This window comes from Jaculus jaculus, chromosome 8, assembly GCF_020740685.1.
Source record: "Jaculus jaculus isolate mJacJac1 chromosome 8, mJacJac1.mat.Y.cur, whole genome shotgun sequence".
Lineage (NCBI taxonomy): Eukaryota > Metazoa > Chordata > Mammalia > Rodentia > Dipodidae > Jaculus > Jaculus jaculus.
Window position 1 is genome coordinate 74,311,207 of NC_059109.1, and position 27,544 is coordinate 74,338,750.

The following is a 27,544-nucleotide window of genomic DNA, read 5'->3' on the forward strand; positions in this document are numbered from 1 at the left end:
ATTGTATATATGTAAGTAAAAGAACAGATTAATGGGGGGTGAAAAGGCCTAAATGAGGTCAGGAGAGGAGATTAAGTAAAGGAAAGGTGGATGGCTAATCAAAATCTAAGAGAATATAAATAAATCATATGGATTTTTTGGACAATGGAACACTCAGAAGCCATAGATTGTTACTAGAAAATTCAGTGCCAGGGATGGGATACCCAGGGAGGTCCCTGATGCCCCCCAAAGCATTATAGGCCATTGCCCAGGCCCTTGGTTTCACACCAGGAATAGATGGTAAGACCCTATTGCTGACGATCCCACATACTTGGGCTACAAGGTCACTGAAAAATCCTGCTAGAACTGGGCTGAAAACCTCTTCCATGTAGACCAGAAAACCTCCTCCATGTAGACCAGCTGACAGAAAGCTGGGAAAAGCCACACTGCATGCACTTCAATGGGAGAGAGAGAAATCACCAGTGAAAATACTCAAAAGTGGACACTGCAAGCCTTATATATATGGCAAGCCAGGCCAAATGAGCCAATGGGTGCAATAGTGGCATGTCTGTTATGGGGTAAACCAACTGCCTTCTAATTTGACTGGAGGCCCACTCCATGAGACAGAATACATCCGATACTGAAAATCTACAACAGGGGTAGTCATGAGCCCTAGGGGTAACATCTTCTGGTGTCTGGCTAAATGTATATACTATACTCAGCAAACTGCCCAGTAAGCACTTCTTTTTATGCTCATACCCATATATAAATGCTATTATCACTTTTAGTTAGAGAACCTTCTGTTTTCAGAGGGCAGTGATCTTGGGATGAATCAGAAGGCATAATGGTGCTGAAAAGAAGTGACAGAGGAGTGCTCAGCACTGAAATATCTCAATCATACCTTCCAAAGCTCAGGGTCCCTTGCAGAAGAGGTGGCAGAAAGAATGTGAGAGCCAAAGGAAGGGTAGGACTACTTACAATGTGCTCCTCCAGGCACAAAATGGCCTGGATATCCATGACCTCACAGTGCCTGATGCTACCTACACAAAGCCATCATAATAGGAGGAAAAGATGATAACATCAAAATAAAAGAGAGACTGATTGAGAAGGGGAGGAGATATGGAGAGTGGAGTTTCAAAGGGGAAAGTAGAGAGGGGGGGAATTACCACAGGATATTGTTTACAATCATGGAAGTTGTCAATAAAAAAATAATTAATTTTTTTAAAAAAAGGTAGAAACAGCCAGGTATGGTGGTGCATGCCTTTAAACCCAGCACTCGGAAGGTAGAGGTAGGAGGATCGCCATGAGTTCAAGGCCACCCTGACACTACATAGTGAATTCCAGGTCAGTCTGGGCAGGAGGGAAACCCTACCTCGGAAAAAAAAAACCAACCAAACACCGCCCTCCCCCCCCAAAAAAAAAACAGGTAGAAACAAATTCTTGCGAGAAAATTAAGAGCCCAGGGCTCAAGAAATGGCTTAGTGTTTAAATGCTTTTGCTTGTAAAGCCCGACAGCCTGGGTTGGATTCCCCAGTACCCACATAAAGCCAGATGCCCAAAGTGGTACATACGTTTGCAGTTCATCTGCAAAGACAGGTGGCCCTAATGTGCCCATTCTCTCCCTCCCTCCTTCTCTTTCTCTCCTTGCAAATAAATAAAAGAACCCAGAAGTTGATCTACCTATATGTATTTAAAACTGATTATGAAAGCAAGCTTTTGAATTCAATTGGTGAAGATAGATGGCAGATCTAACACTTTGGAGAGAAAAGCATTTAGAGCATAATATTCCCAAAGTAAAGGAACAGATGCCCACCCTTATTCCTGGAACTCCTGAGCTCTTACAGCCAGGCAGCCTCCAGAGAAGGTATAACAGCACTGCCAATTGCAATTGCCCTTGACGTGACATGTTCATTCTCTTTTTTTTTTTTAAGACAAGCCCAATGCACTGACATTTTTTTTTTTAAATGAGAGAGAATGAATTGGCATGCCAGGACCTCTAGCCACTCTGATCAAATTCCAGATGCATGCACCACCTTATGCACATGTGCAACCTTGCACACTTGCATCACCTTGTGCATCTCACTTATGTGGGACTAGGAGAGTCAAATATGGGTCCTTAGGCTTCACAGGCAAGCATGTTAACTGGTAAGCCATCTCTCCAGCCCCCATTCTTACTTTCAGTATGATAGCCAGACATGGTGGCACATGCCTTTAATCTCAGAATTTGGGAGGCAAAGGTAGGAGGATCACTATGAGCCCAAGGCCAGCCTGGTAGGAGAAGAGAAGCACACCCTACAACCCAGAAAGACATGGTTAGCAAAGATGGACACCATGGGCTACAAAAACAACCAAGAACTTGCCACTAGCACTGATTCACATTGGCTCAGAAACAACGCAGAAGCCATTTTACCTGCACTTCTGCGCACACAATGGGGTGAGACCTGCAGCACAAAGCTCAGTCACAAACTGTGTGGGTACTGCATTTTGAAAAGCACTGAGTCATATCTGAAATAAACTATGCATGAATTTTTTATTTGTTCATGTGACAAATACTTCTACTTTCTATTCTGGAGGACAGTCTCATTATGTTGTCAAGGATGGCCTCAAACTACTGGGCTCAAGTAAGCCGCCAGCCTCAGCCTCTTGAGAACAACTGGAGTGAGTCTCCACTCCTGGCTGCAATAAGCACTTATGAATCATAGGTTGACTCAGTTCAAAGGACATAAGCAAAGAAGAGGCTGAGAAGGCCATGTCTTCATCTTCATCTATGGCACACTGCCTGCTGCTAGAAATTTGACAGATTCTTACCTTCATGACAGGCAAGATGGGCAAAGAAAGCAATTATCTGCACTGTTTTCCCAAGTCCAGTTTCATCAGCCAATATGCCATTGAGATTCTTTCTGTAGAGTTTGGCCAGCCAGTCCAGGCCAATCTTCTGATAGTCTCGGAGGGTGCCATATAGCAAAGATGGAGCATTAAACTTCACCTGTGGCAACAAACAAATCAGCCAGTCAATGTTTGGTAAAGTAAAAAGCACAACAAATTTGCAGAGCTAAAATCAAAATACCACAACAATGACATGAACAACAAATAGAAGGACAGTAAACTGTCTTTTCTGGCAACTTCCAAAGAAGCTATTTGAGATCAAGAAAAGCTTTCTTGTTACAGCACTCCTTACCGCAGTCGTGACTCGAGCACTACCCTTAGGAAGGACAGCTTCAGCCACAGCTGTAACTTCTGCAATGTCTTTGGTGTTGGGTTTCCCAATGTTCATTCTTTCAGCAGCTTTAAACTGGTCCATGATGAAGAGTGAGTCAATGAGAACTGATTCCCTACGACTCCCTCTGTCACTAGGACAGTCATCTGCATCTACAACAATGAGACAGACAGAACTGAGGTAGCTGTGAGTTTTATGAATCTGAACATTAATAAAAACAGAGGAAAACACAGGAAGAATACAGAATTAAGTATAATTTTATTTATTGTTTGTTTTCCAAGGTAGGGTCTCACTCTAGCTCAGGCCGACCTGGAATTCACTATATAGTCTTAGCGTGGCCTTGAACTCATGGTGATCCTCCTTCTGCCTACTGAGTGCTGGGACTAAAGGCGTGAACCACCACACCCAGCTTTAAATTGCAATTTTTAAAATTTATTTTTATTTATTTGACAGAGAGAGATATACAGAAATAGGCAGGTAGAGACAGAGAGAATGGGCATGCCTGGGGCTCCAGCCCTTGCAAATGAACTCCAGATGCATGTGCCCCTTGTGCATCTGGCTTATGTGGGTCCTGGGGAGTCAAACCTGGGTGCTTTGGCTTTGCAGGCAAGCACCTAAACCGCTAAGCCATCTCTCCAGTCCCAAACTGTAATTTATTTTTTGTTATTTTTATTTATTTGAGAGCAACAGAGAAAGAGGCAGAGAGAGAGAGAAAGAGAGAGAGAGAGAGAGAGAGGGAATGAGAATGAGAATAGGCGCACCAGAGCTTCCAGCCACTGCAAACAAACTCCAGATGCATGCACCCCCTTGTGCATCTGGCTATCATAGGTCCTGGGGAATTGAGCCTCAAACCGGGGTTCTTAGGCTTCACAGGCAAGCGCTTAACCGCTAAGGCATCTCTCCAGCCCGTGTAATTTTTTTTTTCTTTTTGAGGTAGGCTTTTACTCTAGCCCAGGCTGACCTGAAACTCACTATGTAGTTTCAGAGTAGACTTAAACTCATGGCAATTCTCCTACCTCTGCCTCCCAACTACTGGGATTAAAGGTGAGCTACCACACCCGGGTAAACTGTAATTATTTTTTTAATATTTATTTTTATTTATTCATTTGACAGAGAAATAAGGAGGGAGAGAGGGAGGGAGGGAGTGGGGGAGGGGGAAGAATGAGAATGGGCATGCCAGGGCCTCCAGCCACTGCAAATGAACTCCAGACGCTTGCAACCCCTTGTGCATCTTGCTAATGTGGGTCCTGGGGAATCGAATCTAGGTCCTTTGGCTTTGCAGGCAAATGCCTTAATGGCTAAGTCATACCTCCAGCCCGTAAGCTGTAATTTTTAACAACCCATGTGTACATCTGAATAAATGAGCAACGACTCTAATGAAACATCAAAATTAAGAACATCTGAGGGTAGAGAAGAGATGGCTTAGCAGTTAAGGTACTTGCCTTTAAAGCCTAAAAACCCAGGATTGATTCCCTAGTACCCAGGTAATAAGCCAGATGCACAAGGTGGCACATGCATCTGGAAGTTTGTCTACAGTAGCTAGAATTCTTAGTGCATTCTCTCTCTTCCTCTTCCCCACCCCTGCCCTCTCTCAAATAAATAAATAAAATATTTGTTAAAAAATTAAACACTTCAAAGGAGAAAGTGTGGGGGGGGATTAACATGGGATTTTTTTTATAATTATGGAAAATGCTAATAAAAATTTTAAAATTAAATAAATAAATAAATAAAATCCCTTCCTCCATAAAAAAAAAAAAATTAAACACTGGGTGTGGTGGTGCATGCCTTGAATTCTAGCACTTGGAGGCAGAGGTAGGATGACCACTGTGAGTTTGAGGTCACTCTGAGACTACATAGTGAATTCCAGATCACCTGAGCTAAAATGAGACCCTACCTCAAAAAACAAACAAACAAACAAAAAGAGGTAGGCTGAAGAGATTGCTTAGTGGTTAAGGCATTTGCCTACAAAGCCAAAGGACCTCAGTTTAATTCCCCAGGAGCCACATAAGCCAGATGCACAAGGTGGCCCATGTGTCCAGAGTTTGTTTGCAGTGGCTGGAAGCTCTGGTGTGCCCACTTTCTCTCTCTCTCTCTCTCTCTCTCTCTCAAATAAATATAAATAAATAAATATATATATATATATTTTTTTTTTTTATTTATTTATTTTTAAAGCCAGCTTGGTGTGCTGTTGCATGCCTTTAATCCCAGCACTCTGGAGGCAGAGGAAGGAAGATCACCATGAGTTCAAGGACACCCTGAGACTACATAGTGAATTGCAGGGCTAGAGAGTAAGACTCTACTTCAAAAAATACCAACATAATAATAATAACAAGAAGCTCTGGGAAGTTCTCAGAGCATGATGATGTGCAAAGGCTCTGTCTACTGGGAGCTAGTGCTTCAGGTTTAAGTAATCTTCCCTCCATCGCCACCAAGACAGAAAAAATTTGAAACATATCCCAAGCATGGAACCAAGGAAGAGGGCTCAGACTCTCACTCCAGGTCCTGCTGCAAAATGGGGATCGTGAGTGGCCTGAATTCCATGTGGGACAGATCTAGTAGCTGGCCCAGGCCTTTCCCAGTCCTGCCCTGGCTCATATGCATGTGTATCAAATAATCAGAAAAAAAACAACATGAGAGAAAGATAAGCGTACATTCTGTGTATCTAGCTGAAATGCCTAATAAGTAAAGGCAACCACTCAAAACATGTGTGGTTGGGGCTGAGGAAATGGCTGAGTGGTTAAGATGTTTGCCTGCAAAGCCTCAGGACCCCGGTTCAATTCCCCAGAAACCTCATAAGCCAGATACACAAGGTGGCACATGCATCTGGAGTTCATTTGCAGTGGGTAGAGGCCCTGCCATGCCCATTCTCTCTCTATATCCACTTTTCTCTCTCAAATAACTAAATAAATAAAAATATTTTTAAAGGCTGGGCAAGGTGGCACATGCCTTTAATCCCAGCACTCAGGAGGCAGAGGTAGGACTGCCGTGAGTTTGAGGCCACCCTGAGACTCCGTAGTGAATTCCAGGTCAGCCTAGGCTAGAGTGAGACCCTACCTCAGGGGGAAGGGAGGGGATGAAAACAAGACTCACATATAGAGAAAACATTTTCACACCCTCCACAATACATCCAATGCTCTGATAAACATACCAAGAAAAAACTTACTACAACTTAAACCTTCATTGGTACCTGTACCTGAGTTCTTTACAATGTTAGAAACATACCCTCTTCCCCGCTTGTCTCTTCATGGTCAGGTTCAGGTTGTGGCCACTGATAATTTGGTAGAAAGGCACCTTCATACAACTTCATCAAATCAATTAAGGGCAGTTCAGCTAAAAGGGGGCAGGAAGAAACAAAACTATTTTATAATATCTGTTATTCAGAATCAAAGAAAAAGGATGGAAAAGCCACCTACCACAAATACTGTTTTTCTCAGCTTCATAAAATTACTCAGAAGCAGCAGACACAGGTTAACATTACTTATCCAAAATGCTGAGTATTCATAATTTCTGAGTTTTCCAATTTGGGACTATCTAAACAAAGTTTAACAATTGAGCACATCTCAGAAAATCCAAAATGTAAGGTATTCTAAAAATTTTAAATTTGAAGAGGCTCATTTTCTTGCTGTTCAAAATTTTTGGATTTTGGAGTTTAGATTTTCAGATTAGATATTACAATTTCCAAATTCTTAAAGTGCATTTACTTTTTCCCCAAAAACTAAGATAGGTGCCCCAAAATATTTTCTTTCTTTTTGCATACAGTCATTCATTCAGTCTCAGTACTGCCCAGACATGGAATTGATAGTTCTTTTGACTCAACCCAGCTCTGATTACCACCCCACTCCCTTGAGGTAGGGTTTCACTCTAGTCCATGCTGATCTGGAATTCACTCTGTATTCTCAAGATGGCCTTGAACTCACAGTGATCCTCCTACCTCTGCCTCCACGCTGGGATTAAAGAAGTGCACCACCACATCCGGCCTAACTTTTTTCTTTCTTTTTCTTTTCTTTTTTTTTTTTTTTTTGAGACAGTCTCAGGGAGCTTAGGCTGGCCTGGAAATTCACTATGTAGTCAAGGATGACCTTAATATTTTTATCTTCCTATCTCTACCTCCCAAGTTACACACATGTACCTCCACACTCAATCTTTATGCAGTGATACAGGGATGCAACTCAGGGCTTCAGGCATGCTCATTCTACCTACTGAGCTATATCCCCAGTCCCTAAATACTTCATAAAAATGAGCCAGGCATGGTGGTGCACTCCTGTAATCCTAGAACGCAGGAGGATCTTGGATTTCAGGCCAACCTGATATATAGTGAGACTGATTAAAAAAAAAAAAAAAGCCGGGCATGGTGGTGCATGCCTTTAGTCCCAGCACTTATGAAGGCAGAGGTTTCAGCCTGGGCTAGAGCGAGACCCTACCTCAAAAAACAAAACACATGCCCACCTGGAGCCAAGTGGACTAGGCTACTTAGGTCTTAGATGACAGTCAACACCAGGGAGACCCAAGACCCACCAAAATGACAAGACAAAGTCAAGTGCCTAACACAGGACAAGTAATCTTTATCACACCCATCAGGACCCAGGAAACCTAACAGTAATTTCAGGTCAGCCTGGGCTACAGTGAGACCCTATCTTGAAAAGAAGGAAAAAAAGGATGTAGCCGGGTGTGGTAGCACACACCTTTAATGCAGTACTCAGGAGCAGAGGCAGGGGATGGAGGATCGCCATGAGTTCAAGGTGACCCTGATACTACATAATGAATTCCAGGTCAGCCTGGACTAGAGTGAGATCCCCACCTTTAAAAAAAAAAAAGCTGGGCGTCAAGGTACACTTAGAAGGCTTGCTGTGAGTTCAAGGTCACCCTTAGAATACATAGTGAATTCCAGGTTAGCCTGAGCTAGAGTGAGACCTTACCTGAAAAAAACAAAAAACAACAACAATGAAAAAAAAAGCTACCATAAAATTCAGGTGAAAATCATGCATATCTCCACTGCCTAACCAAAAATGAAATTAATACAGAATAATATATATGTAACCAAGTACTCTATTAGGTTTAGTGGCAAAGCATCTGCCTTGCATAACCAAGGCTCTAGGTTCCATCCTAGCTCCACAATAAATAAATAGACAGGTATATGTATGTATGCATGCATGCATGCATGCATGCATGCATACATACATACATACATACATACATACATACATATATATATATAAAACCATTCATTCATACATATATGTATGTGTGTGTATGTGTATATAAAATCAGCCTGTACCATTCAGAAATTACAAAACACATTCTCTTTTTTTTTTTTTTTTGAGACAGTATCTCAGTATGTACATAACCCAGGCTAGTCTCAAATTCAATTCTCTACATCCATTTCCAGAGGACTGGGAATACACGTATCCACACGCATGCCCAACAAAACATATTGTTATGTAACTAATAGATTAGTATATATAGGAGAAAATAGAAAATACTTCAAAATGAGTAATAAAATGTGACACTCAGCCAAAGGGGTAATTACAAGGAAATTTATAGGGTTGTCATCTCCGCCCTGAGAAATTTAGGTTTTTAAATGCTTATATTAATGAGCTAACAAAAACTATGGAGTTATTCACTAAAAAAATTACAGAAAAGAGGGCTGAAGAGATGCGATTAAACATACTTGCTTGCAAATTCTGCCACTATGGATTTGATTCTTCAGTCCCTACATAAAGCCAAATGCACAAAGTAGCATGTGGTATATGGAGTTCATTTGCAGTTGTAAAAAGACCCTGGTGTACCAATTCCATTCACTCACTTGCAAATAAAATAATATATATATTTTTTAATTAGAGGGCTGAGCCAGGTGTGATGTTGTATGCCTTTAATTCTAGCACTTGGGAGAGGAAGGTAGGAGGATCACCGTGAGTTTGAGGCCACCCAGAGATTACATAGCAAATTCCAGCTAGAGTGAAACCCTACCTCAAACAAAAAAAAAAAAACAAATAAATAAATAATTAGAAGGCTGGAGAAATGGCTTAGCAGTTAAGGTGCTTGCCTGTGAAGCCTAAAAACTCAGGTTCAAATCTCTAGGTCCCATGTAAGCCACATCAACAGTGAGGCAAGTGCGCAATGTAGCACATGCGCACAAAGGGTGCACGCATCTAGAGTTCATTTGCAGTGGCTGAAGACCCTGGGGCGCCCATTTCCTCTCTCTCTCAAATAAATTTTTAAAAAATTATAGAGAAATTTTTAAAAGGGGCTAGGGGACTGAGTGGGTAGCTAATTGGTATGTGTACTTAGCATACACAAGGGTCTATAGGCTCAATCCCTAGCACCACAAAAGGACAAGAGGAGCAGTCCCAACACTCAAGAATCTGAGGCAGAAGGATCAACATGGGCTTAAGGACTGCCTGAGCTACATAGTAAGACCTTATCTCAAAAAAAGGGTGAGGGGTAAGAAAAGAGAAGGAGAAGGGAGTGGAATACGTAGGGCAGAAATATAAAATAAAAATCAGGTTCAAAGTAAAGAAGGGTAATAACACTGACAGTCTTGGCCAGACTATTGAAGAAAACAGACATGGCATAAAGAGACAAGGGTGAACGGGCAAGTGAGGACAAACATAGCCAAGATTAAAGACACCACAGGGAATTTTACTGACAATGTACACCAAGAATTTTTTTTAGATAAAAAGAACAAATTGTACTGGGCATGTTGGTGCACGTTTAATCCCAGCACTCGGGAAACAGAGGTAGGAGGATCACTGTGAGTTCAAGGACCACCCTGAGACTAACATAGTAAATTCCAGGTCAGCCTGAGCTATAGTGAAACCCTACCTCAGAAAACAAAAAACAAAACAACAAAAAAAGAACAAATTGCTAGAAAACTTAGCAAAATTTATTGTGGGGCCTGGGTATAGTGGTAAACATCTGTAATCTCAGCACTTAGGTGGCTGAGGCAGGAAGATGGAGAGTTCCAGGTCAGCCTGGGATACACAGCAAGACTGCATCTCAAAACATAACAAACAAAAACCCTAAGTTGTCCTCCAACCACCTGTGCAAGAATCTTTATCTTCCATCAAGCATGCTCCACACCTGAGCACATGCAAAGCCATTTGTGCATATAGTCACAGCAGCACTGTTGGAAGTGAGCACCTGTCCACAGTACAACCATGTGACTGTGCAGTTATGGTGTCGGTAGCAATATCCAATAACATGTTTGTGTGTTTTGTTTATCAAGATAGGGTCTTGCTCTAGCCCAGGCTGACCTGAAATTCACTATGTAGTCTCAGGGTGGCCTGAACTCATGGAAATTCTCCTGCCTCTGCCTTCCAAGTGCTAGGATTAAAGGTGTGCACCACCATACCCGGACTTCAACAATATGGACAAAACCCGAGTAGGACAGATGAGCAGGAAGGGCAAATCATGACCTTATGATCCTATTACAGGAAGTTCTTATGCAGGTTCACCAGAGGCATGGCATGAAGACTACCATACATAGGGAGAAGGAAGAATTAAAGAACTCAGCAACACAAAATCTAGATTGACTGTGACTACCGGGACAGGAGAACAACAGGAAAAAATACAGAATGTTGCTTCCTTAAATGGACAGTACCATATTCCTCCTACTGTTGTCATGTGTATCTGATCTGTACTTTCAAATGTTCCTGTATACCTGTTCAATGTTTAATAAAAGTACCTTTCAATAAGAGAGTCAGAGCATACCTTCTTTGGCAAGATTAGAAAGTTCTATGTGGTGGTCTACAACCCCTTCATATGCCTCCTCCTCTTCAATGGTTTCCTCTTCATCTTCCACTGAAATGATTATCATCAGAGGTTAGGGGCATGCAAAGTGCCAGTTGCAGTTCTCAATGTTACTAAACACTACATATTAAGCTTCAAAATTGTTTTGCACAGCTAGAAAGAAACTGAAAGCACTTTAATTTCTCAGGCTGAATCTGAAAATGAGTTTGTCAAATGAGCAGAAAATGGAAAATATATTTTCCCTTTTTCTCCAGCCTATCATTCACAGCCTTGTTTTCCAATATGCAATGCATACTCAGGCCAACACAAAATGCTATTAAACTTCCCACCTATTGCCAAGCCTGCTGTAGAAAATCCGCAGGAGAGCTGGAGAGATGGCTCAGTGGTTAAGGTGCTTGCCTGCAAAGCTTAAAGACCCAAGTTTGATTCCCCAATATCCACATAAAGCTAGATGGCACATACATCTGGAGTTCATTTGAGTGGCTAGAAGCCCTGCCACACCCATTTTCTCTCTTGCTTTCTCTGCCTCTTTCTCTCTCTTAAATAAATAAAAATATTTAAGTAAGAAAATCCATGGGTTGGAGAGATAGCTTATTGGTTAAAGCGCTTGCCTGTGAAGTAAGAGGACCCAGGTTCAGTTCCCCAGGACCCACATAAGCCAGATGCAGAAGGGGTACATGCATTTGGAGTTATTTTGCAGTGGCTCGAGGCCCTGGTGTGCCCCTTATCTATCTGTCTCCTCTTTCTCTCTGCTTGCAAAGGAAGAAAGGGAGGGAGGGGAGGGGAAAGAAGGAAAAGAAAGGGGGAAAGGGAAGGAAGGGAGAGATAAGAGATGAGAGAGAGAGAGAGAGAGAGAGAGATCCACAAGTAAGGGGAAAAAAAATCCACCTGTTCATTGCAAAGAAAAGGGCCAGAACCCAAACCCAGCTCTCCTGTGCTTCATGGATACAAGTTCAGACCTGCCTGGTCGGGGTTCATGCAGAAACCCCACCAGTCTCCCCAGAAGGCCCCTTCTCAGGATCTCTCAACAGGAGGCCAAGCCAAAAAAGCTGCACCCTCCCCCTCCTCAGCAGAAGTCACTTAGCTAGCTCTTTCCTATCAACAACTGTAAACAACAAAACAGGGATACAGACAGCCTAACACCACTTCCCCATCCACAAACTCCTCAATTCTTCATAACAAGACCTCCATCAGCCACCAAAATTGCCAAGACACCAGCCATAACCACAGGAATCCCTGGACCTCTGGATGTATCCAGCACTGTTCATAAACAATGTCTAGTAACATCTCAAAGACCAGCCTTTCTCTTGTAAATTTACTGTCATTTTTTCTTTTCTCTGTATCACTTGGCTGACAGGGTAGATAATTTAGGAAGAAAAGAAGTGAACAGATTAGGTGCAGTGGTCCTGTCTGCAATCACTCCTGGAGACGAGCCTGGAGCTATATATAACAGGACTCTCTCAAAACAAACAAGCAAAGAAACAGTTTCCCATATAATTTATGCCAAGCAATTCAGACTGAGTTTCCCCAAGTTAAACCATCATCTTTAAAGAAAATCAGGTAAGGGACTTCTGGTTAAGATGGCGGCGTAGGTACCACGCCAAAGCAGCCTAGAGGGGAAAAAGACCAAAAAAACTCAGCAAAATACACACTTTTACTAAAAAGTGAGGTGTACAGGAAATTGAAGCAGCAGCAGAGAAGTAGAAGAGTTATAGAGCATCCAGAGCCTACACAGGCGGGAAAAGCGGCTCCGGCATCTCGGCCAACCGGCGCGGCCGCGGCGCAGCAGAAAACCGCCAGACTCGGCTCAAGCCGCAGGAGAAGCCAGGTGCGGGATTTCCCCTCACATCCAGCTCTCCGCAACTCGGGAAACGTGAGGGGAGAGCGGAGGCAAGCAACAGAGGAGCAGACTGCGAGGTAGAAGAACACGTGGAGCAGCGAGACAACCAGAGCAGCCTGGCTCCCTCCCCTCCCCCACCGCCTGAACCCAGCTCCAGCGAACACAGCAGCGGCCCGGGACCCGGCCACGCCAACTTGGGCTGACAACGGGACCCAAGCAGGAGCAGAGTTCGGGAGCAACATCAGCGGCTCCAGCACCGGTACCAGCAGCCCCAGCAGCAGCAGACCCAGGAGCGGCAGCAGCGGCAGATCCCGCAGCAGCAGCTTCAGGGGGAGCAGCGGCAGTGGACACAGCAGCAGCTTCAGCAGCAGTGGTGGCTCCAGCAGTGGCAGCTACAGCAGCAGCAGAGGCAGCAGCAGCGGCTCAGTTTGTCCCGTAGGAAAAGCAAGTGCCCAACTCCAGAAATCAGAACAGCAGCCCGACGACCCAGGCAGCAACTTGACTGAGACCAAAATCACCCAAGGTAACTGGGATTGCACCAGGGAAGGGTCTCACTTGGTCACAAGCTGACTTGGATCCCTCAACAGACCAGAAATCTAAACCTCTTTGTTGATAGAGGATCTGGTCATTATAATAACTACTCTTGCATACATACTCGGGGCTGTTTTTGATTGAATGTGTACAGTGTTTAGTTAAATTTTAGAATCTACCTGTATTTTATTCCACTCAGCCTGCTTGAATACTCCTATAGCAGGGAAACTCAACCCCTAAGAACATCTTTGTAGATACACACCTAACACCTTAAGGTCCTATCCTGAAAATATATTACATCAAATCAATTGATACAGCTAAGAATAAACAGCTAGCTAGAAAATCCAAGCATTAACTTAATCCAAGATGCAAAAATATATACATTATAACACAAGAAATACTAAAAAGCAAGACGATATAAATCCACCTAAAAGTATTAATGCATCAGAAATGTCCTCCAGTGAGAAAGAGTTAGAGGAAATGCCTGAGAAAGAGTTCAAAAGAATAATTATAAATATGTTCAAAGAGGTCAAAGAACACATGAAAACAATCAAAGAAGAAATCAAAGAGGAAATCAAAGAGGAATTCAAAGGAATCAAAGAAGAGGCAGGACACCAATTTAATGAAATAAAGAAGGCAATACAAGAAATAAATAGGGAAATAGAAATAATAAAAAAACCAGTCAGAATTACTAGCAATGAAGAACACAGTTAATGAAATAAAAAACTCTGTAGAAAATCTCACCAGTAGGATGGATGAGGGAGAGGACAGAATATCTAAGCTAGAAGACCAGGTGGCAGACCTAATGCAGTCCAACAAAGAGAAAGACAAACTTATAGAAAAGTATGAGTGGGAATTTCAAGATATTCGGGACACTATGAAAAGATCCAATATAAGAATTCAGGGCATAGTAGAAGGAGAAGAACTCCACTCCAGAGGCATAGTAGGCATCTTCAACAAAATCATAGAGGAAAATTTCCCCCAAATTGGGAAAGAGGTGCCAATACAGATACAGGAAGCCTTTAGAACCCCAGCCAGACAAAATGCAGAAAGAACCTCTCCTCGCCATATTATAATCAAACTTCCAAACACACACACCAAAGAAAAAATATTGAAAGCAGTTAGAGAGAAAAATCAAGTTCCCTACAAAAGCAAGCCCATCAGGATTACAGCAGATTATTCAACACAAACTTTTAAAGCCAGAAGGGCTTGGAGTGATATATTCCAAGTTCTGAAAGATAACAACTGTCAACCAAGGTTACTTTATCCTGCAAAGTTATCCATTCAAATAGATGGAGAAATAAAGACATTCCATGACAAAAGCAGGTTAAAGGAGTATTTGAAGACAAAACCAGCTCTACAGAAAATACTTGATAGAATCCTCCATGCTGAACAAAAGGAAAAGCACACATATAAGGAACCTAGAAAAACCAAGCTATACTCAAATACCAGTTAACAGAAGAGAGCACAGGTAGAACCAGAAACACACACACACACACAAAAAATGGCAAACATAAATACACACCTTTCAGTAATACCTCTTAATATCAACAGTCTCAATGCCCCAACAAAAAGACATAGATTTGCAGACTGGGTTAAAATCCAGGATCCTACAATTTGTTGTCTCCAAGAAACTCACCTTTCTACAAAGGATAGACATTATCTTAGGGTGAAAGGTTGGAAGACAGTGTTTCAAGCAAATGGGCCTAGAAAACAAGCAGGGGGTTGCTATCCTAATATCAGACAGGGTAGACTTTAGTCCAACGTTAATCAAGAAAGATAAGGAAGGTCACTTTATATTGATTAAGGGCACACTCCAACAGGAGGACATTACAATCCTAAACATATATGCACCTAACATGGGGGCTCCCAAATTTGTCAAACAAACACTATTAGAACTAAGGTCACAGATAACAAACACAGTGGTGGTGGGTGACTTTAACACCCCACTCTCATCAATTGACAGGTCATCCAGGGAAAGAATAAACAGAGAGGCATCTGGACTAAATGAGGTCATAGAAGGAATGGACCTAACAGATATATACAGGACATTTCATCCAAAGGCTGCAGAATATACATTCTTTTCAGCAGCACATGGAACATTCTCTAAAATAGACCATATATTAGGACACAAAGCAAATCTTAACAAATTCAGGAAAATTGAAATAATTCCTTGCATTCTATCTGACCACAATGGAATTAAACTACAAATCAGTAGCAAGAAAGGCTATAGAGCATACACAAAATCATGGAAACTAAACAATACACTACTAAATGATGAATGGGTCAATGAACAAATCAAAAAGGAAATCAAAAAATTTATAGAGTCAAATGATAATGAGAACACAACATACCAAAATCTCTGGGACACAATGAAGGCAGTTCTAAGAGGTAAATTTATAGCCTTAAGTGCCTATATTAAGAAATTAGAAAGGTCACAAGTAAACGACCTAATGCTTCGCCTTAAAGCCTTGGAAAAAGAAAAACAAGGCAAACCAAAAATCAGTAGACGGGAAGAAATAATAAAGATTAGGGCAGAAATTAATGAAATAGAAACAAAAAGAACAATCCAAAGAATTAATGAAACAAAGAGTTGGTTCTTTGAAAGGATAAACAAGATTGATAAACCCTTAGCAAATCTGACCAAAAGAAAGAGAGAAGAGACACAAATTAATAAAATCAGAGATGAACAAGGTAACATCACAACAGATTCCAGAGAAATTCAAAGAATCATAGGGACATACTATAAAAGCATATACTCCACAAAGTATGAAAATCTGTAAGAAATGGATGATTTCCTTGATCTATATGACCTACCTAAATTAAATCAAATGAGATTAATCACTTAAATAGACCTATAACAAACATGGAGATCCGAACAGTTATCAATAATCTCCCAACTAAAAAAAGCCCAGGCCCGGATGGATTCACTGCTGAATTTTACCAGACTTTTAAGGAAGAGCTAACACCATTGCTTCTTAAGCTTTTCCAGGAAATAGAAAAAGAAGGAATTCTACCAAACTCCTTCTATGAGGCCAGCATCACCCTGATACCAAAACCAGGCAAAGATAGAACAAAAAAAGAAAATTACAGACCAATCTCCCTCATGAACATAGATGCAAAAATTCTCAACAAAATATTGGCAAACAGAATACAAGAGTATATCAAAAAGATCATTCACCCTGACCAAGTAGGCTTTTTCCCAGAGATGCAGGGATGGTTCAACATACGCAAATCTATAAATGTAATACATTATATAAACGGGTTGAAGGACAAAAATCACATGATCATCTCATTAGACGCAGAGAAAGCATTTGACAAAATCCAACATCCCTTCATGATAAAAGTCCTACAGAGCCTGGGAATAGAAGGAACATATCTCAATATAATAAAGGCTATTTATGACAAGCCTACAGCCAACATATTACTAAATGGGGAAAAACTGGAAGCTTTTCCACTAAAATCAGGAACAAGACAAGGGTGTCCACTGTCCCCACTTCTATTTAATATAGTTTTGGAAGTCTTAGCCATAGCAATAAGGCAAGAGACACACATAAAAGGGATACGAATTGGAAAGGAAGAAATCAAGTTATCATTATTTGCAGATGACATGATTCTATACATAAAGGACCCTAAAGACTCTACTAGCAAGCCGTTAGAGCTGATCGAAACCTACAGCAATGTAGCAGGATACAAAATAAATACACAGAAATCAGTAGCCTTCATATATGCTACCAACAAACACACAGTGGATGAAATCAGAGAATCACTCCCATTCACAATTGCATCAAAAAAAAAAAAAATACCTTGGAATAAACCTAACCAAGGAAGTAAAGAATCTATACAATGAGAACTTTAAAACACTCAAGGGAGAAATTGCAGAAGACACTAGAAAGTGGAGAAACATCCCTTGTTCCTGGATTGGAAAAATCAATATCGTGAAAATGGCAATCTTACCTAAAGCAATCTACACATTTAATGCAATCCCTATCAAAATTCCAAAGGCTTTCTTCATGGAAATAGAAAAAACAATCCAAAAATTCATTTGGAATCACAAAAAACCTCGAATATCTAAAATAATACTGAGCAACAAAAAAGAGGCTGGTGGTATCACCATACCCGATTTTAACCTATACTACAGAGCCATAGTAACAAAACAGCATGGTACTGGCACAAAAACAGACATGTAGATCAGTGGAACAGAATAGAGGACCCAGATGTAAGCCCAAGTAGCTATAGCCACCTGATATTCGATAAAAATGCCAAAAATACTCATTGGAGAAGAGACAGCCTCTTCAGCAAATGGTGTTTTGAAAACTGGATAAATATCTGCAGAAGGATGAAAATAAGATTCTTCTCTCTCGCCATGCACAAGAATTAAGTCCAAATGGATTAAAGACCTTAACATCAGACCGGAAACTTTGAAACTGCTAGAGGAAAAAGTAGGGGAAACCCTTCAACATATTGGTCTTGGCAAAGACTTTCTGAATACAACCCCAATTGCTCAGGCAATAAAACCACAGATTAACCACTGAGACCTAATAAAATTACAAAGACTTTGCACCGCAAAGGACACAGTGAAAAAAGCAAAGAGGCAACCTACAGAATGGGAAAAAATCTTCGCCAGCTATATATCTGATAGAGGATTAATATCTAGGATATACAAAGAACTCAAAAAGTTAAATAATAAGGAATCAAACAAGCCAATCAAAAAACGGGCTATGGAGCTAAATAGAGAGTTCTCAAAGGAAGAAATACGAATGGCATATAAGCATCTAAAAAAATGTTCTACATCACTAGTCATCAGGGGGATGCAGATTAAAACTACATTGAGATTCCATCTCACTCCTGTCAGATTGGCCACCATCATGAAAACAAACGATCATAAATGTTGGCAGGGATGTGGAAAAAAAGGAACCCTTCTGCACTGCTGGTGGGAATGCAATCTGGTCCAGCCATTGTGGAAATCAGTGTGGAGGTTCCTAAAACAGCTAGAGATTGATCTACCATATGACCCAGCTATAGCACTCCTAGGCATATATCCAAAGGACTCATCTCATTTCCTTAGAAGTACGTGCTCAACCATGTTTATTGCTGCTCAATTTTTAATAGCTGGGAAATGGAACCAGCCTAGATGTCCCTCAACAGATGAGTGGATAATGAAGATGTGGTACATTTATACAATGGAGTTCTACTCAGCGGTAAAGAAAAATGAAGTTATGAAATTTGCAGAAAAATGGATGGACCTGGAAAGTATTATACTAAGTCAGGTAACCCAGGCCCAGAAAGCCAAGCACCACATGTTCTCTCTCATATGTGGATCCTAGCTACAGATGACTGGGCTTCTGTGTGAGAATGAAAATACTTAGTAGCAGAGGCCAGTAAGTTGAAAAGGAGACATAAAGGGTGGAGAAAGAAAGTGAGGAGGATACTTAATAGGTTGATATTGTATATATGTAATTACAATGATTGTAATCGGGAAGTAATATGATGGAGAATGGAATTTCAAATGGGAAATGTGGGGGTGGGGAGGGAGGGAATTACCATGGGATATATTTTATAATCATGGAAAATGTTAATAAAAATTTAAAAAAAAAATCAGGTAAAATCTGTACAAGTCCAACTTTGCAAGTCACACCAAAGCTCTCTCCTTACTCAGTCACTAAGCCCACTGCTACCAGCACTGAGAGACATCTCAGCCTCCCAACAGCATAACACAGCAGAGAGACAAGACAGGAACACAGCTTGAGAGGACACTTGCTCCTCCTTCCAGGAAACTGAAGGCACACTAGCTTTGCTTCTCTGACTTGCCCTTCCACCAGCTTCAATGACAACAGTCAGAGATGAATGGCAAGTCAGTAAGTGAGTTGGTAGGGGCAGTCTGCCTGGGAAAACAGCTAGAAAGTAGCCTCAACACTAAGACAGAAGAGTGACAAGTGAAGTGGGGCCCCTGGAGAAACCCCATCAAGTTACCATGTCAATACTAGGCCATATAACCAAGACTACCAGCTCCTCTAAGCCACTGCTACTCCTGTTCGTGGTCTTTTGCAGCATAACTAAATCCTGACAGCTACCAAACCAATAATCTGGCTAAGCACTCCCAAACAACTTCTAAATAAGAATCAACACATAACAAAACATCAATTTTTCAAATTCTGAAAGAACTTACACATTCTGCTAATCAAGCCAGCAAAGACACAGTGTTGCTGAGGTTCCAGGCCTCCCTCATCTAGCACCTACATATCACATACTCTGTTCCTATAGCCAGGAGCTAGTCCTGATGACTTGTATCCCATTCCAGCTAGGTTTGCAAACAGGTCAGAAGCACATTGGTGTTCCACTCTAAACCAAGTGCCAATACCTAAACATGACAAGGGGCTCTGGAAGAGCCCCAAACGGGTGACTATGAGAGTGGTGCGCAGCAAGCACATCTGACTTCAAAAGGCACATCCACTCTGAGGCACCAATGCCACCTACTCCTCAAGGACAGGAACAACCTTGTCCATGCATCATCACAGTCTATAGCCACAGTGTTCTTCAAATGCACATGGGTTTCCAGACCTCACAAAAGACATCATGATAATGCTACAGAAAACACCCCATGTCCACTGGAGATACCAAATTTATTCTGTACTCTGAAAGATACCTGAATAAATACAAAAGCTAAACTTTCCAACCAGTCTAAAAAAATGCCCATAGTCAAAAATCACCAGAGTTCTGTGGTCTGGCACCTCAGAATGCATACTACATGTGGTCTCAACAGGCGTAAAGACAAAAAGTCAGCATCAATGGGATGGGGAACAGACCTTCATCATCAGTCAGAGATGTGCTTGCTTTTCTTTTTCTTCCAGATATTCCTGGACCCTGAAACACACAATAAAAATTAGATACACAGGTCTGGAGAGATGGCTTAGCAGTTAAGGCACTCGCCTGCAAAGCCAAAGGACCCAGGTTCAATTCCCCACTAACCAAATAAAGCCAGATGCACAAGGTGGCACAAGCATTTGTAGCTCATTTGCAGTGGCTAGAGGACCTGGCATGTCTATTTTCATTTACTCATTCATTCACTCATTCTCTCTTTCAAATAAATAAGTAAGATTAAAAAAAGAGAGAGAGAGAGAGCTGGGCGGGATGGTGCATACCTTTAATTCCAGCATTCAGGAGGCAGAGGTAGGAGGATCTGCATAAATTTGAGGCCAGCCTGAGACTACATAGTGAACTCCAGGTCAGCCTGGGCTAGAGCTAGAGCCCATCTTGAAAAGTAAAAAATAAAAATAAAAAGTTTGGTATGGTGGTGCATGCCTTTAATCCCAGCACTCGGGAGGCAGAGGTAAGAGGATTGCCATGAGTTCAAGGCCACCCTGATACAACAGAGTTAATTCCAAGTCAGCCTGGCCCAGAGTGAGGCCCTTCCTCGAAAAACCAAAAAAAAAAAAAAGAAAACACAAGACTTTAAGTTACAGAATGGAATGAATGTCAAGACAGAAATGTCTATTTGGCAAGTGATCAAAAGGACAGTGGAAAGGCACCTGACACTTGTTGAGACATTCTTAGCAGTGAACCATGGCAAAGACAGCAGGGAGAAAAGATCAAAGTATTCAATTTCATTCCCTCAATCCCAATTTATACCCAAGTCAAACTACAGCTATAAAGTGCCAGTTTGTTTTTAAAGCAGAAACAAGGTAAGAATTTTCAAAACCTACAAATTTCTCCAGATGAAAACACAGAACATGGGATGGAAAGATGGCTTAGTGGTTAAGCTCTTGCCTGTGAAGCCTAAGAACCCCAATTCAAGGCTTGATTCTACAGGACCCACATAAGCCAGATACACAAGGAGGCACATGCATCTGGAATTCATGTGGAGGTCCTGGTGCACTCATTCTCTCTGCCTTTTCCTCTGTTTGTTGCTCTTAAATAAATAGTTTTTTTTTTTTTTTAAGATAAAAAAAAAAAATAAAAAAAAAAAAACACCTAACACAAGCTGGTCATGGAGGACATGCCTTTAATCCCAGCACTCAGGAGGCAGATAGAAGGATGGCTATGAGTTCAAGGGAACCCGGAGACTACACAGTGAATTTCAGGTCAGCCTGGCTAGAGAGAGACCCTACCTCAAAAAATAAAAATCATATAACACCACTGTATTAAAAATATGCCATATTGTTTCCATTCATCATGACAAACAGTAATAATCTAGAACCTACCAGAAAATGTTCTGGTGCTGCATCAAATCCCTTCAATCTGGACTCTTTCCCTGGAGACAAGAAACATGGTTATTTTTCAACATAGCTGTGACAAGATGATATTCTTTAATTCAGCAAGTAGTCTCTAACTGTGTAAGCTGTGCTTTGCACCTACCTACACATAAGGAGATATAAAATGACAGGGAGTACCATGTCTGCTTCCTCTCTCCTGCCATGAGCCCAGCCCTGTTTTCCCAGGACAGCAAATTTCATATTATGCTTCTTTGGTTTTGCTTTTTTGATTTCTGAGTCAGAGTCTTCCTAACTAATGGCCTCCAACTCACAAATCTCTGCTGCCACTTTCTAAATGCTAGGTACACCTGCCTACCCAGCTCTCAGCTTACACTTCTATGATTTTTAGCAGTGGTTATCTCTAAGCCTGCTTCCTGACCAGTAATATGATAGGGATAATGGCCTCAGGACATTCTAAAGATAAATGAAACAGTGACTGCCACTGGGTTGCTGTCTGAAACGCACATAGGTATTCAATGACTGGAAACAGCTACTAAAACATCTCAGAGATACAGACACATTGCACAAGCTCAATCCCCAAGGGCAGATGCCTCAGTCAGTTTGCCTCACTGTCCAGACACTGAACACAGTTAGAGCTCAGAATCTCAAATCTAAAAGCAGCTAGAGTTGATCAACTTGAAAATGCTGACTCACACTAACAAACCAAGAGAGCTGAGCATAGTCATGCACAACTTTAATACCAGCACTCAGGAGCAGAAGTAGGAGGATCTATGAGAGTTCAAGGCCATCCTGAGACTACATAGTGAATTTCAGGTCAGCCTGGGCTAGAGCAAGACCCTACTTCAAAACAAACAAACAAACAAACAAACAACAACAAAAAAAAAAAAAACGGTGCTTACATACAAAGCAAAAGAACCCAGGTTTGGTTCCACAGGACCCACATAATCAGATGTGCAAGACAGCACATGTATCTGGAGTTCATCTGCAGTGGCTGGAGGCCCTGGCACACCCATTCTTTCTACCTGTCTCTTTCTCTCTCAAATAAATATAAATAAAATGAATTTAAAATAGTTTTTAAAAAAGACCACTAAAAAGTAAAAAGTAAACTTAAAAAAACAGGCTGCAAGGATGGCTCAACAGTTAAAGGTACTGGTTTGTAAAGCCTACCAGCTTGGGATTCAATTCCCCAATACTCACATAAAGCCAAATGCAAAGTGGTGCATGTATCTGGAGTTTGTCTGCAGCAGCAAGAGGTCCTGGCATGCTCATATTCCCTCCCTCCCTCCTTCCTTCCTTCTTTCCTTCCTTCCTTCCTTCTCTTTCTCTCTCCCTCTCTTCCTCCCTCCCTCCTTTCTTCCCTCAAATAAATAAGTAAGTAAATACATAAACAAACACCTAGGTTGGCTACATAAAGAAAAAAAAAAAAAAAAAAAAAACAGAAAGACCAAAGGCATGCAAATGGTCTCCCTCACCAGTGTCTCTCTCTAAAGGAATCCATGGGAAGCATGATACCAGGAAGCTGCATGGTGAACAGAGAAGCTGAACAAAGTGCAGTGTGAGAAACATTGGGCTTGGGGGAGGGCTGAGTGGTTAAAGGCACTTCATAGCAAAGCCTCCTGGCTTGGGTCCAATTTTCCAGTGCCCACATAAAGCCAGATACAAAAAGTGACATATGCATCAGGAGTTCACTGTAGCATTAAAAGGCCCTGGTGAGCCCACAGTCTGTCTCCCCCGCCCCCAAACCCTTCCCTCTACTTGCAAACAAATAAAAAAAATTTTTTTAATAAAAAGAGCTGAAGGGTAGACAGATGGCTTAACAGTTAAGGTGCTTGCCTATGAAGCCTAAGGACACAGGGATCGATTTCCCAGTACCCACGTAAGCCAGATGCATCTAGAGTTCACTTCAAATGGCTAAAGGGCCTAGTGCACCCATTCTCTCCCTCTAAAATATAAATAAATAAGTAAATTTTATTTTTTCGAGTTAGGGTCTTACCTCTAGCTCAGGCTGACCTGGATTTCACTATGTAGTCTCAGGCTGGCCTCCAAACTTACAGCAATCCTCCTATCTTTCCACCCTAGTGCTGAGATTATTAAAGGCATGCACAACCACACCAGGCAAAATTGTTTTTTAAAGTGTGTGTGTGTGTGTGTGTGTGTGTGTGTGTCTGTCCGTCTCATACCTCTTCTGGGAACTTTCTGTAAACTTAAGGCCTTTTTCCTTTTTTCTTCTAACTCTACTTGTAGTTTTATTTCTACAACCTAAAGACAAAGAGATAAATAAATAAGCAGGTCATTAAAGATTAAATTAAATACTTTCTACATATAAAACATTTAAAGTCACACATACAAAATAAAAGCAGTTAGTCAATATTACCTTCTATTAGATGGTAACATTTTAAGTTTTCTAAAAAGACAGAGTTTATCATGCACACAGGTGTCCTGAGAAAGACACTGCCTTTAGTGACCACAGTATAGCAAGAACCACCTTAAAGGCCCTCACTGTAATTCCTCACCTAAAAGCTCTGGCTTCAGTGGACTCAGAGGCAGAGACACAAGAATGGGTTGACCCTCTACATGCAATAAGCCAATGGGATAGCAGTGTAAGCAGACTAGAAAGCTTCTTGCTGCGCACTGCCCAAGGACAACCCACCTGCTATAGCTCAAAGTTCTAGGCCCTAACATGTAGTCTCACTGATTGGACACATCTCATTGTTATGACCCCACTGCAACTCCAAACTTTACCTGTTCAATATTTGACCAAAAATATTCTATTTCTCGGGCTGTTGAGGCAGCAATGCGTCTCAATCTGTTTTGTTCTTCCTTCTTTCCTCTTTCCTCACGAAGTTTCTTTTCCTCATGATGCCGTGCTACAGTTCTGATGAGCTGGTAAAAAGACATTCATGAATTTTATATTGTACTGTATGTCATTCCAAGAGAAAAAGGATATATACATAGAAAAAAAATTACTTATAATACTTGTGGGGGCAGGGGTTGAGGAGTATACACACCAGACTCTTTTGCCATGGCAAATAAATGCTAGATGTTTGTGCCACCTTTTTGCATGTAAGTTTATACAGGTGCTTGGAAATGAACCCAGGCTGGAAGGCCTTGAAACAAGTGTCTTTAACCACTGATCCATCACTAAGCCTCCCTGCCTTCTTTTAGGCAGGGCTTCACTCTAGCCCAAGCTGACCTGAAACATACTCTGTAGCCCAGACTGGCCTTGAACTCACAGTGATCCTAACTCGACCTGGGTGTGGTAGTGATTTGCAACAGTATAGAAAATTTTAAGGCAATCTTCTCAGCCTAAAGTCTCAATCTGTTCTCATAAACTAAATGTGGTCCTTGCCTATAACCCCAGCACTCAGGAGACTAAAACAGAAAAAAATCTTAAATCCAAGGCTAAATTAGCTCACACAGAGAGATCCTATCTCTAAGTAATGTCAACAATGAAGCCTGATATGGTGGAGCAAGGCTTTAATCCCAGCACTGGGGAGACAAAAGCAGTGAGTTTGAGAGCTGACTAACATTTGTTTATATACTTGTTTTTGAGATAAGATTTTTGTTATAAACACCCCATGTTCCTATCTCAGACTCCAGAACGCTGGGATTGTAAGTATGTACCACCCACAGCCCCTCTTTTAAAGCTTCCATTTTGCTTTTATTACTATGGGGTGTTTTTTGTTGTTGTTGTTTTCTTTTGTTTTGTTGGGGGAGGGGGCAGGGCTTCACATAGCCCAGGCTGGTCTTAAACTCCCAATGCAACCAAGAATAACCTTGAGCTTCTTATCCTCCTGTCTTTATCTCCTGAGTACTGAGAATACAGTCCAATGCCTGGATTACAGCAGTGCACCACCACACCCAGACACCTAGTTTGTAGGTGATAGAGATCAAAACCAAGAGTCTTAATGCATGCTGAGCAAGCCCCCCACCAACTGAGCTACATCCCAGACAGTGTCTACTATTAAAAAAAAAAAAAACTTTATGTATTTATTTGAGAGAGAGATAAGAGACAGAGCGAAAGAGGTAAACAAGAGGGAGTGAATATGGGAGCACTAGGGCCTCCTGCCACTGCAAACAAACTCCAGATGTATGCACCACTCTGTGCATCTGGCTTTACGTGAGTGCTGGGGAATCAAACCCACCATTAGGCTTTGAAAGTAAGCATCTTTACCCATTAAGCCATTTCTCTATCCCTCTGAGCTGCAGTTATGGATTTCCCATGCACCTGCTACTCAAAGCACTAAGAATATAGAACAGTCACTGTCTTCATCCTAGATAGAAAGGCACTCAACCACCCCAGGAATACTGTGTGCAGGATCCTAGCTTCCACCAATCCTACTGTAGAGTCCCTTTCAGAAACATAATCCATCCTTGGGCCACTATGGATTTTCACCCTATGTGTTTCAGTAAGAATGGATGGGCTGGGCATGGCAGTGCATTTAATCCCAGCACTCGGGAGGCAGAGGTAGGAGGATATCAGTGAGTTCAAGGCCACCCTGAGACTATATAGTGAATTCCAGGTCAGCCTGGGCTACAGCAAGACCCTACCTCAAAAAAATAAATAAAAGAATTAGAATGGACTATAGATGTAGGAGGAGCTCGAAAAGCAGAGCCCACCTCACTTTGAATTCTACACTACTCTTCAACACACCCTACACCACCAACTGTTCCTGTCCTGTCCTGCCCACCCTCTATCCTGTCCACTCCAGTGCCCATATGTCTACCCTGTCTAGCCAATAGTCCTCTGTGACAAAGTCATATTTAAGGAACATTGGACTTTTTTGAAATGTCCAAGGATCGTACCTGAGGATCCTTATCTCAGGTTTTCCCTTCCTAACTCAGATTAGGAAAGATGGGGGTTCAGAGGCAGAAGGTACACAGGAGAGAGGACAAGGGAACTACCCCAGTCCTTGAGAGTTTAGGGAGGAGGAGGAGGCTAGGACTGGGAATATGGCTCAGCAATTAAAGGCACTTGCTTGTTAAGCTTCAGGCCTCAGTTTAATTCCCAAACTACCCATGTAAACCAGATGCAAAAAGTGGCTTGGGCATCTGATGATGTTCGTTTGCAACAGCAAGAAGTCCTGGTGAGAGAAAAGGAGGGAGACCCGCAAATAAATAGAATTTCTATCAAAAGAGTATGGCAGGAGGCTGGAGAGATGGCTTACCAGTTAAGGTACTTGCCTATGAAGCCTAAGGACACAGGTTCACTTCTCCAGTACTCACATAAGCCAGATACACAAGGTGGTGCTTGTATCTGGAGTTCGTTTGCAGTGGCTAGAGGCCCTAGTGTGCCCATATTCATTCATTCATTCTCTCTCTCCCTCCTTCTGCCTCCCTTCCTCTTTCTCCTTCTCAAGTAATAAATAAAAATAAATTTAAAAAATATTTTTAAAAAGAACACAGGGAAAATGAAGAAAGAACACAGAGCTCTGAATGTAAGATAGTGGTTCATTATAAAGGACAAAAAGTAGAGATGGTTATAAAATGAAAAGAAAGGTGTATCATACTTAGGTCAATTTTCTAGAAACTTATCACTGTTTTTCACTTTTCTAGAGTCAACAGTCATACCTCTAGAATATCTAGGGATGGTGTCTGCTGTTGTAGGTACCTTCCCATTGCTGGGATAAAGCACCCAACCAAGAGTATGATGGGAGGAAAGTTTTTTATTTGGCTTACAGTCTCAAGAAGCTACTTGATGTCAGGGAAGAAATGGTAGAGCAGAGGCTAGACATCACCTCCTTGACAACATCAGGTGGAAAACAGCAGCAGGAGAGTAAGCCAACTGACACAGATAAGCTTGGGTAATAAATCTCAAGGTCCACCCCCCTCCAACAAGTGCACAAGACAGGAAACAAAGGAACACCTCCTCCAGCAAGGCTCTATCTACTTCCCCAGCTGTCACCAACTGATGACAAGGCAATCAGAACACTTGAGTTTATGAGGACCATCTAATCCAGACCACCACATTCCACTCCTGGCCCCATAAATAGGTGACAACCCATGATGTAAATG

General features: G+C 41.7%; 1 protein-coding gene across 14 annotated transcripts in view; it reads right to left on the bottom strand.

The window, feature by feature from the left end:
* Ep400 (E1A binding protein p400) overlaps positions 1 to 27,544 on the bottom strand; it is a 209,566-nt gene that overhangs the window by 79,726 nt on the left and 102,296 nt on the right. For all 14 annotated transcript variants that reach the window (XM_045156107.1, XM_045156093.1, XM_045156098.1 and 11 more), the window contains 8 exons: positions 24,272 to 24,412; positions 23,710 to 23,788; positions 21,518 to 21,567; positions 20,123 to 20,180; positions 10,907 to 10,996; positions 6,419 to 6,526; positions 3,158 to 3,348; positions 2,788 to 2,965 (listed from right to left, as the gene is read on the bottom strand). In XM_045156107.1, coding sequence (XP_045012042.1) covers positions 2,788 to 2,965; positions 3,158 to 3,348; positions 6,419 to 6,526; positions 10,907 to 10,996; positions 20,123 to 20,180; positions 21,518 to 21,567; positions 23,710 to 23,788; positions 24,272 to 24,412 — 895 coding nt within the window. The remainder of the gene's footprint in view (positions 1 to 2,787; positions 2,966 to 3,157; positions 3,349 to 6,418; positions 6,527 to 10,906; positions 10,997 to 20,122; positions 20,181 to 21,517; positions 21,568 to 23,709; positions 23,789 to 24,271; positions 24,413 to 27,544) is intronic.